Source organism: Bufo gargarizans, chromosome 2 (assembly GCF_014858855.1).
Source record: "Bufo gargarizans isolate SCDJY-AF-19 chromosome 2, ASM1485885v1, whole genome shotgun sequence".
In the NCBI taxonomy this organism is placed as follows: domain Eukaryota; kingdom Metazoa; phylum Chordata; class Amphibia; order Anura; family Bufonidae; genus Bufo; species Bufo gargarizans.
In genome coordinates, this window is record NC_058081.1 from 110789406 (window position 1) to 110801757 (window position 12352).

At 44.2% G+C, this 12352-nt stretch overlaps 1 protein-coding gene across 1 annotated transcript in view; it reads left to right on the plus strand.

Moving 5' to 3' along the window:
* The window catches only part of PCSK6 (proprotein convertase subtilisin/kexin type 6), a 248014-nt gene that overhangs the window by 215848 nt on the left and 19814 nt on the right, over window positions 1-12352 (plus strand). Inside the window, exons 14-16 of the mRNA XM_044279403.1 lie at window positions 1116-1292; window positions 3901-4003; window positions 6232-6428. Of these exons, the coding sequence (XP_044135338.1) occupies window positions 1116-1292; window positions 3901-4003; window positions 6232-6428 (477 nt within the window). The remainder of the gene's footprint in view (window positions 1-1115; window positions 1293-3900; window positions 4004-6231; window positions 6429-12352) is intronic.

Here is a 12352-nt window from a genome sequence, read left to right on the forward strand (position 1 = left end):
TGTCCTTGTCCGCAAAATGGTCCTGTTCTATTTTATTGTGGAATGGACATGCGGACATGAAATGAATGGTTCCGCATACGGACCTGTAAAAAAACGTGTGCATGAGCCCTAACACTGTGCTGACAATGTCAGTTTGTAGGGACTTGCTCCTTTGGCAAGGGGAATAACACCCAATAGTAAAATTATTCTGCGTTTCCAGTTGGAATAGTGTCTCAGTTCTAATAAAAGATGCTCCAGAATGGTTTCCCGAGGGATAGGGGTATTTTACTAAAGGATGCAAAGCACCCCACAGCAAAGTGGCTATTGAAATGAGAGGTTTACATCACCACACATTGCTGTCGGCTGGGTAATCTGCCCACGCTGGGTTATGCAAGGTCCCTGGCGTGTTTTTTGTTTTGTCTAAATACAGATCTTGCCCTCATAAATCATTTTTAATTTCAACTGGCACCGTGTGATTTGCGATATTTAGATATACAGTAATATATATTTTTATTGAAGATACACATTTAATTAGCACATCATGTCACTTGCGCTGCCGTCATTTACCTCATCATGGTACCCCTCATTTTATTATATTTACTGTAAATGCTAATAAACCACCTTGTATGAAGCAGTCACTTTGCGAGCGGATGTCATTTTTGAACGCCACATGCTCACAATATAGAGGAGCTAAATATATACCCTTCATCCAGCAAACTGTAATTTATTCCTGACATGGTATTGCACACCTCAACGAGATGAAGGTGGAAACAGATGTTTCTTATGTATGCGCAGAGGTGTGACCAAGAAAGTTTTTTTTTGCTTTTAAAAAAATAAATAAAAAATGCTTAGCAGAAACCTTGTGGTGCTACGAGCAACTCCATATCTTACCCCTCGATCAGAAATCTATTAAACCCCAAACCTAAAGTTTAGTTGGCTATTCCTGGAACATTTTTTACTTGGTCATAGGACATGACCGTTTTATGAAGTGAAGACCTTTTTATACACTTAGTGACCCTACTGAAGAAAGCAGCAGTTATTTTCTCCGCAGACAGACATTATATCTTGACATTGCATTATAAGTTCGTATTGATGTCAGCCTAACATGAATCAGAAGGTATAAATTTGTGTTCCAGGTAAGTTGAAGGAGTGGACGCTGATTCTGTATGGTACAGCTGAGCATCCATATAACCCTTTCAGCTTTCATCATGCAAGAGCCAAAGCACTGGACTTATCTGCTGGAGATATGGAGCCATCTAAAGTGGCTTTCTTTCAAAGTCACTTGGAGTTTGAGGAAGAAGACGAGTATTCAGGTACAAGTCTAGGGTATGTCATGCATGTGCAAATTGGCTTAACACCTGTGTTATTGTTGTCTTGCACTTTGACACATAATGGGTGTTTTTCCAGAATTAATTTATCATGAAAGTCAGATCATCGGAGATGTATCAACTCAGACCTTTGCCTAACAGTGGAAAGATAGCTGCACATGGAATAAATGGCAGTTATGGAAACCTAAAGCCTTATTCACATGACCGCATCCGTTTTGCAGTCTGCAAATTGCAGATCCTCCAAACACTGATGTGGTCTGTGTCGCATCATTTTTTTTTTTTTTCCCTCGTGGTCTGCATTTTGTGGGAATATTCTATCTTTTGCTGAACAAACCTATAGATGTGGAAAGCACACAGATGATCCATGTCCTATACTTGGCGCAAAATGCAGATCACGGTCCCGTTGAAGTCAGTCTGCAAAAAATGCGGATGCAACACAGAATTACATTTGTGGACTGCCAGATACATACATTCAGTCATGTGCATGAAGCCTAATGGTTTTCATAACTCCAGTTCATTAAATACAGTTGGACTCTAGACTGATGCATAGTAGCAAACTACCAGATGGACCTGTGCAGCTGCTGCCACGTTTGGCTTGTAGAGCTTTTCCTAGACCTCTCAGCCGAGAGCAGGACTAGCTACTAGTTTACTGCCTCTGAATGTAAATGAGTTATCCTTCACTGACAGCTAAGATCTTGGAAATGGTGAGAAACTTAAACTTCTTCAAATATACTAAGAAAGGTTGTATAGATCTGTATGTATACCTAAAACCAGAAAAGCCACTTAAGGATTATTGTAAAAGCAGAATAAAGGCTCTCTATACATTGAGGCAGAATTACTACTCCCATCTGTAGTTAGACAGGCAGTCTAAAGAATATCAAAGTGGCTCATGCCGGGTGATAGATTTGGGGCAGTTTAAGTCATTTGTGTCTAAGGGTAGGTTCACTTCTGTGTTCTATAACTCTGGCGGTCTATTCTGGCCATGAGAAGACTATCGGAGTTACCATATCTGGCCTAACCAGAGACCTCTGGATCCCCATTCACTATAATAAGATCCAGCGGATGTCTTTAGCCTCTCTACCCTTTTAAGACTCCTGCAGTAAAATATTCTGAAGTAAGGTGAATCTGAACAGGGAGGTCTGACGATTGCATGACATCATAGCCGGTAACGCCAGGATAGTGATGGGACTTGGTATTTGTATCATGTCTCCAGGATAACTTAATCATTTCAAGGGAAAGTAACTTTTTTCCACAGTTCTATTTGATTTCAGACTAGACACATATTTAATGTATGATGTGAGCCACTGGGATTTACGCTTAAACTTGGAGCTGGAATGTTAAAAAGATCAAGAATGTAAACTGAGGCTAAGCTGCTCCCTGCTGCAGAGGAAAGAGACATTGCTGGTACTTTCAATCTTCAGAAAAACATGACCAACAGTCAAAATGATGCTGTTCCAGCTACTTCCCATCATGAAACGGCACGCACAAGTTTTGTAATAATGCAGAGGTTGTGCAACGATGTGATAAATGCTGAAAGCAGCCAGTTGTCGCCTGAACAGATCTGCAAAGGGGTTTCCCACTACAAGAACATAGCTCAATCTTCAGCTCTTGCTAAATTCTATCGATCACTTAATTTATTTTGGTTTTTGAAAATACAGCTCTCCAAAGGTTTTTTTTTTTTTTTTTTTTTTTTTTTTTTTTTTTTTAAACCCTACAAGGTCCTCATGTCCATAGTGGCACCTTCATTGGGTGGTCAAGTATGTGCAGTCTGCTCTGTATCTTTCTGCTTGTGCATCACACCAGACCTGGGAGTATCTGAAATTGTATATAATTATATATTGTGATATTGTACATTTATATTATTTTGGACATGTTGACCTGCAGAGAAGGGCATGATTGGCAGGAACAGGGATAACCGCCCTGTTCTTCCTCTCTTGGTGGGGGTGCCCTGTTCTTCCTCTTGGTGGGGGTGCCCTGTTCTTCCTCTCTTGGTGGGGGTGCCCTGTTCTTCCTCTCTTGGTGGGGGTGCCCTGTTCTTCCTCTCTTGGTGGGGGTGCCCTGTTCTTCCTCTCCGTGAAATGCAGCTTTACAGACACAGCTACAAGATGGACTATGGCTCAGACACCGATCACCTATACCACCACCAGGCCAGACAAAGCTCAAGTGTGAATCTTACAGTAGAAACCTATACCTACAAGTGCCTGCTAGTGCCAATGTGGGGAGATAAGCGCATGCATAACCCACCCTCTCCTCACTGCAGAGGACAGAATCAAGGTGGGCCCATAGACTTCTATGGACTGTGCATCTTTCTCTCTCCTCGTCCTAATGATCAGTAGGGGTCTCGGCACTCAGACCCCCACTAATCAAAACTTTGATATGTCTCTATGACCAAATGTTTTCTGAAAAGTTACTGACTCTTTAAACCTAGAAAATCGAAACTGCTGCCTCTATAGATGAGTGACTCATTTACGGGGTTGTCCAGGTTTAGAAAAAGTGTCGTCTTTATTCCACACAGAGCTTTAACTCCTTGAAATACCTATTCACTTCACATCAGTGCTACTATCTCTAGTAACAGACCTCTTTTCTCTTCAAGGTCCATGCCACATGGAATGTGGAGACAGAGGATGCGATGGGCCTGGTTCAGAGCAGTGTCTCAACTGTGTCCACTTTAGTCTTGGGAATGTAAAATCTGGCAGGTAATTTACAAAATTGACATCCACATGTGGTGTATACATGAGTGGAAAATCTTCAATATCTTACAGTAGCCATAAAAGTGGATGAGATTTAAACAATATGGTGCATATGTTATAGCCTCATGTCAATTTATGCTGCGAGCTTTCCACCGTGGATTTCATCCTTCGCAATGCATATGGTAAAATGTGTGATCACATCTGCATGTAGCACGAGGATTGAATATTTTACCTCTACTGGGGGGAGAAGGAAGCAGTTGGAGCGGTGGGGGGGAGGCGGAGGAAGCAGTTGGAGCGGGTGGGGGGGAGGCGGAGGAAGCAGTTGGAGCGGTGGGGGGGGTGGCGGAGGAAGCAGTTGGAGCGGTGGGGGGGAGGCGGAGGAAGCAGTTGGAGCGGTGGGGGGGAGGCGGAGGAAGCAGTTGGAGCGGTGGGGGGGAGGCGGAGGAAGCAGTTGGAGCGGTGTGGGGGGGAGGCGGAGGAAGCAGTTGGAGCGGTGGGGGGGGGAGGCGGAGGAAGGAGTTGGAGCGGTGGGGGAGAAAGGCGGAGGAAGCAGTTGGAGCGGTGGGGGGGGAGGCGGAGGAAGCAGTTGGAGCGGTGGGGGGGGAAGGCGGAGGAAGCAGTTGGAGCGGTTGGGGGGGAGGCGGAGGAAGCAGTTGGAGCGGTGGGGGGGAGGCGGAGGAAGCAGTTGGAGCGGTGGGGGGGGGGAGGCGGAGGAAGCAGTTGGAGCCGTGGGGGGGAGGCGGAGGAAGCAGTTGGAGCCGTGGGGGGGGGAGGCGGAGGAAGCAGTTGGAGCCGTGGGGGGGGAGGCGGAGGAAGAAGTTGGAGCGGTGGGGGGGGAGGCGGAGGAAGCAGTTGGAGCGGTGGGGGGGGAGGCGGAGGAAGCAGTTGGAGCGGTGGGGGGGGAGGCGGAGGATGCAGTTGGAGCGGTGGGGGGGAGGCGGAGGAAGCAGTTGGAGCGGTGGGGGGGGAAGCGGAGGAAGCAGTTGGAGCGGTGGGGGGGGAGACTCAGTAGAGAAGTGCAGGCTGTAACCAGAATAATTGAAATAATTGACAGTCAAGATAATCGGGCTACATTTCAGTTTCGGTTATTTTTCAGTTATAACCCCAGCCCTAGTCAGTGGTGACCATAGACATTGCATAATGTTGAATATTTCCACTGATAGAAATGTATGTGCAATTGCACCTGGACAGCCTAGTCAGTCCATGGTAAGTGCCATAGGCATACCAGGGTAGTAGACATTGCAGCTGTTCTGCAGTAAAATAACCATCTTGGCCCATCTCCACTCAGGGGTACATTGTAGATATTAAAGGGGTTTTCCGAGATTTTGAGAACTAATGGCCTATCCTTATAATTGGTCATCAGTTCCAACTCCCAACACCAATCGGCTGTTTGAAGAGTCCTCGGCCATCCATCCTAGGCTATGTGACGTCCCTTTCATCAGTCAGGTGGCCTAGGACAAATTCATTGCCATTCAAGTGAAGGGGGCTAAGCTGCAGTACCAAACACAGCCGCTATCAAATGGACGACGCTGTACTTGTAAGCTGCTCCGGTGAGTGCTATGACTTCCTCATACAGCTGATCGGTAGTGGGGTACCAGGGTCGAACGCCCACCAATCTCATACTGATGACTGAAAATGTTGTTAACAATATAGCCTACGTCCTACTGTACAGTGTATGGTAGGATGGAGGTCTTTGCGAACTTGTGGCAAATATCGCGAGACTTGCTTCGTCTTGCATCTGACGTGACACTTTGTTTATTCGCATAAATTACAGTGTAAAATCCAAAGCTGAACTCTGCTTTGTAAATGAGGCAGGAAGCAGAGTTCAACTTTGGATTTTGACTCTGTAATTTGTGAATAAACCAAGTGTTACGTCATAGACTCGAGATGAAGCAAGTATCAAGGTATATGCAGCAACTTCACAAAGACCTCCGGAGCCCATACTTTTACGGTATGACAGAGGCTGTATTGTTAACAAAGTTTACAAACGAATCTGGTTCGGATACAGCAATCTAAACCCGATTTACTTAACACTACTGATAACCTATCCAGATGATAGGCAGTGAGTATGAAAATCCTGGAGAACCTCTTTAAATGATGGAAAAGGGTTTTGGAAAATGTAATTAGTTGCCTTTGCTCCTCCTGAATGCACGCCACCACTTTCTGTAGTATTCTTTGTAATGTGGAATCACTAACTTCAGAAGGTTAATTATTCCTGTGTTGTGGTTTCTCAGGAAATGTGTGAGTGCGTGTCCATTGGGATACATGGCAGATGTTGCTAGCAGGAGATGTAGGCGCTGCCACAGAGGATGTGAAGCCTGCTTTGGTCGGGGACAGAATCAGTGCAGCTCCTGCAAAAGAGGCTTCTACCTTCAACCTGAGAGCAATACGTGTACAACATCGTGTCCAGCGGGAGCATATTCTGAAGAAAGTAAATGATTTCTCTTTCCCTATCCTATCAGTCTATAGGTTTGCCTCATGGATCCTTCAACTACCACTGTTATGTTTTCTAGGCTTTATGTATGGTTAGTCAAAGGTAAAGAACCACCTAATGTGTGTAAAATACCTTAAAGGGCTTCTGTCACCCCACTAAACCGTTATTTTTTTTTATTTTTTATTTTTATTTTTATTTATTTTTTACTTATAATCCCTATAGTGCGATTTCTGCATACATAAGCTAAATAATAATTTCGGTTCAGTAGAATTTGTTAAAAACGTAATTTTAAAATATGCAAATTACCTTGCTACCAGCAAGTAGGGCGGCTAGTTGCAGGTAGCAGCCACATCCTCCGATCCTAAAGACGCCCCCTCCGCATGTTGATTGACAGGGAACGGGATAGTTCTCTGCTGGCCCTTTTTTAATTCAAAATATCGCGCCTGCGCCGTACCTGTCTTCAATCGGCGCAGGCGCACTGAGAGGCGGCCAAGCGAGCGGCCGCCTCAGTGCGCCTGCGCCGACTAAATACCATTACTGCGCAGGCGCGAGATCTTGATAGCAGACAGGGCCAGCAGAGGACGATCCCGTTCCCTGGCCCTGTCAATCAACATGCGGAGGGGGCGTCTTTAGGATCGGAGGATGCGGCTGCTACCAGCAAGTAGCCGCCCTACTTGCTGGTAGCAAGGTAATTTGCATATTTTAAAATTACGTTTTTAACAAATTCTACTGAACCGAAATTATTATTTAGCTTATGTATGCAGAAATCGCACTATAGGGATTATAAGTAAACAAAAAAAAAATGGTTTAGTGGGGTGACAGAAGCCCTTTAGAAGCCCAATCTGGTTTGTCACTTAAAGGGGTTGTCTCATCATAGACAATGGGGGCATATCGCTAGGATATGCCCTCATTGTCTTATAGGTGCATGTCACACCGCTGGGACCTGCACCTATATCGAGAACGGAGATCCGCAAAGTGGTGGCTGAGGACTCCGGTCTGGCCACCGCCAAGCCGACTCCCCAAAGAAGTGAATATGAGCACACCGCGCATGCGTGGCCCCCGCTCCCATTCATTTCTATGGAGCCGACAGAAATAGCAGAGCCAGCTCTTGGCTATTTTCAACGGCCCCATAGAAAATGAATGGAGGGCGGCTGCGCAGGAGCTCCGTTCTCGATATAGGTGTGGGACCCGCACCTCTAAGACAATGGGGGCATATCCTAGCGATATGCCCCCATTGTCCATGATGAGAAAACCCCTTTAAGCTGATTATACACTAGAGAAATCGGTGGGATTCACTAACAATTTAACATTTATGGGGGACCGCAGTGGAAACAGCTGTCAGCCAATAAAAACACTTGCCCATTAGTCATTTCATTTATTACCAGATTTAGAACAGCATAGAAATATTCCTTTAAATAGTGGAAATAAATACAAACGGCATATTTCTCTATAATTGGCCTAATCGGCTAATAAGATGCACTAAAGTACAGATTTATTGCAGTGTTTATGGGGATGCCACACATAATGGCCCACAGTTTGGCTAAGTACATAAGAAACCTAATTCCTTTTTGCAAATGTTTTCAATTCTAACCATAAAGTATGTGAATGCATCACAGTGAAAAATTCAACTGTCATGAGTGTTGGAATAACATATTATCTTTCCCTATGTTTTAAAAGGGAACAGAATACAGTAGTGGCTGACATACTGATTTACAGCAGTATGCACAAGTTTGGGCACCCCTGGTCAAAATTACTGTTAACAGTTAAAAGGGTTGTCCAAGTTATATTTATTGATGACCTGTCCTCAGGATAGGTCATCAATATCAGATCGGCGGGGGTCCGACACCCGACACCCCCTCCGATCAGCTATTTGAAGAGAAGGTGTGCGTGCTGTCAGCGCTGCCTCCTCTTCACTGTTTACCTTCTAGCCGTTGCATCTGCAGTGGTGAGCAGTTGTAATTACACCCAAGCCGTCCCATTCATTTCAATAGTAATTACACCTGCTCACCACTGCAGATGCAACGGCTAGAAGGTAAACAGTGAAGAGGAGGCAGCGCTGGCACAGCGCACGCCTTCTCTTCAAACAGCTGATCGGAGGGGGTGCCAGGTGTCGGACCCCCACCGATCTGATATTGATAACCTATCCTGAGGATAGGTCATCAATAAATATAACTTGCACAACCCCTTTAAGCAATTTTAAGATTAAATGATCTCCAAAAGGCATAAAGATAAAGATGACGCATTTCCTTTGTATTTTAAACAAATTTTTTTTTTTCTTTAATCTTTTACATTTTCTAAATAACAAAAAAGGAAAAGGGCCGAAAGCAAAACTTTGGGTACCCTTCATAGTTAGTACCTAGTAGCACCCACTTTGGCAAGTATCACAGCTTGTTTGAGGGATTTTCATCCATTCTTCCTTGCAAAAGTCTTCTAGCTCTGAGATTCCTGGACCATCTTGCACTGCTCTTTTGAGGTCTATCCACAGATTTTAAATGATGTTCAGATCAGAGGTCTGTGAGGGCCATGGTAAAACCTTCAGCTTACTCCTTTTGAGATATTTTGTGGATTTTGAGGTGTGGTTAGGATCATTATCAATTTGTTGAAGCCATCCTCTTAACTTCAGCATTTTTACAGTTGGTGTTATGTTTGCTTCCAGAATTTGCTAGAATTTCACAGAACCCATTCTTCCCTCTACCCATGAAATGTTCCCTGTGCCATTGGCTATAACACAACCCCAAAGCATAATTGATCCACCTCCATGCTTAATAGTTAGGTGTTCCTTTCATGAAATTCTGTGGCGCTTTTTTTCCTCCAAACACACCTTTGCTCATTGTTACCAGAGTTCTATTTTAACCTAGTCGGTCCACAGGACGGGTTTCCAAAATGCATCAGTCTTGTTTAGATGTTATTTTTATAAACTTCTGATGCTGAATTTTCTGGTGAGGACGCAGGATAGGTTTTCTTCAGATGACTCTTCCTTGAAGGCCATATTTGTGCAGGTGGTGTTGAACAGTAGAACAATGTAACACAACTCCAGAGTCTAACTCCTCCTGAAGGTCTTTTGCAGTCAAGCCGGGATTTTTGGTCTTTCAGACCTTCTCTTGACCACCAGTGTTCCTGTTAACGGCCATGTCTTAATTACATTTTGAACTGAGGAAATGGCAACCTAAAAAAGCTATGCTATCTTCTTCCAGCCTCCTCCTGCTTTGTGGGCCTCAACAATTTTCAGAGTGTTAGGCAGCGGTGTAGAAAATCTCATGGATACTTATAAAGCTTTGAAATTTGCATGTAAACAAGCCTTAACCCTAAGGCCTCATGTACATGACTGTATTTTCAGTCCACATCCAATCCGCATTTTTTTGTGGATCGGATACGGACCCATTCATTTCAGTGGGGCCACAAAAGATGCGGACAGCACACCATGTATGTCTGTTCCGCGGCCCTGCAAAAAAAAAAGTTGAACATGTCCTATTCTCCTTTTGCGGACAAGAATAGGTGTGCAGATCCACATAATGTCGGGTCATGTGCATGAGGCCTAACAGGCTATTTAAGGTCTAAGACCTCGGTCAAAGTTATCGGAGCGCTCAAATCTCCTTGGGTTCTCATACATTTGCAAGGTACTTCTTTCCTCTTTTCTCTCTAAAATTGGATAAAACCAAAATAATACACTGATATTGCTTAAAATGTTGAAGTGTTTCATCTTTGTCTTTTGGAGATCATTTCATCTTTAACTTGCTTAACTGTTCACAGTAACAGTAATTTTAACCAAGGGTGCCCAAACTTTTGCATGCCAATGTAAGTGGTCTGGTGCCCATATGCTAAGTTTTAGGGGATTGCAGAGAAATTGCTATTTAATACCTGCAGGAAGAAGAGTCCGACGCCACCAGAAAAGAGCTTGGCTTATTCATGAGCTCTTGCTAACACCAATGCAGCTTTTCACTAGGAGAAAACTGTCAATCAGCTGTACATGGGTGGTTTTAGGTGGGTGCTTTTGAATAAGCGAGACTCTTTTCTGGCAGCGTGTGACCCTTCTCCCCGCAGAGATTAATTCTTGAGGACCGTTGTTTTTTTTGAGTTCTGCAAAATGTGGCTCCACAAAACACGGATACTGGCCATGTTTTGTTCTGCATTTTGCGGAACGGCTGGCCCCTAATGGAACAGTCCTATCATTATGCGTAATGCGGACAATAATAGGACATGTTCTATTTTTTTGGCGGAAGGGCCATATGGACACTGAATGCACACAGTCATTTGTGTGCGTTTTGCAGACCCATTGAAGTGGTTCTGTAAAAAAATTTAACCATTCACTTCAATACACGTGTGTGCATGAGCTCTACATGGCAGTTCCTGGGACAACTCCCTAAGCCTTAGCAGATAAGTGACAGAATGCAGAAATATGTGAGGGCAGCATGAAGTTCATAGTTAAAGGTTTATGCCATGATGGCTGTAGAATAATACAACTCAGACATGATTCAGTACATGATAATCTTTCTAACAAAGCTAGAACCAGTCCTGTTTCCACTCATGGAACTAGAGATCTCCCCATTCATTGATCAAATTGTTCTACTACATTCATTTCAGGCTAGCAGCTCAGGGGGCGTGTCCTATCTGCTGTAGCTCTTTAACTGTAACTGCCACAGCTTCTAACAGAACATATGTCTGGTGACCGTTTACAATTTAAACTGAGTGTGTGCGACCACCTCATCATGGTGGACAAGAAATAAGGGAAAAAAAACAGGTGACGCTATACAGATAAATTTTATTGAATAAATCAGCGTCTATGCTCAATGTCTAATTACATGCAACTACAAAAGTATTCAGATCCAGTTGCTGGTTTGAAAAATGTAAAATATTTTTGTGGCACAACCCCTATAACTAACTTACAAATGTAATATGCATTGATAAATGTTGTGTTTTTATCAAGTTTCTGAGAGCGCTTAACTGATTGCTACCCCGTGCTGTGCGATGTTTCAGGGGTTATACCCCCTTAATCATGCGTAACTCCCGAAGCATAGCATTTCTACAGTATGAATCCTCAAAATACGGATGTGTTCCGTGTGCGTTCCGTATTTTTTGCAGACCCATTGACTTGAATGGGGCCTCGGGCTGTGATTTGCGGACAATAATAGGACATGCACAACTTTTTTGCGGAACGGAAATACAGAAACGGTAATGCACACTGAGTACCTTTTTGTTTTTGAGGACCCATGGAAGTGAATGGTTCCGCAGATTTTTCCAACATGTATTTGCCACAGAACCAGTACAACCATCTGATTTCTTCTGCAGACTTGTTGTTTGAATGCTGTGGATCCGACTGCGTCTGGGGCATTCAGTTTGTGTGAGTTCAATAAAAACTTGTGCAGCCCCTGTGAATAGTCTAAAATAAAAGAATCGATACTCGACCCTTTTCTGCCCTGCTTCTTCCAGTGTTGCACTCCGGTCCTCCCCCAATGCTGATGTCCTCTTCCTGGCTGTAGCTGTGACCTTCTATACACACAGGTCACTCTGCAGCCAATTACTGGCCTCAGCAGTATATGGAATGTCAGTGCTATGGCTGCAGCAGTGACCTGGGTACATGGACTGCGCCCGACGCAGCCAGGAAAACAAACCGCATTGGGGAGGCCTGGAGCTTGGTGCAGAAAAAGCATTTTTTATTTTATTTTAACCTTTAAGTGCGCATGTCCCTTCTTGACATAGTTCATATGGCCGTGATTTTTACAGCGCATATTCCCATTGAAAACAAAGGGAGCTGGATTGCCATGTGAACATACGCCAAAATCCACACCCAAGTAAGATGGTGTGGACATGCTCGAAAGGGAGCAGGATACCATAAAATGGTACCATTACTCACCTGAAAAATCCCATGCCGTTTTGGTGCGCCCTGGCAGTCTTGGATAACCTTATGGCAGCCATGATAGGTT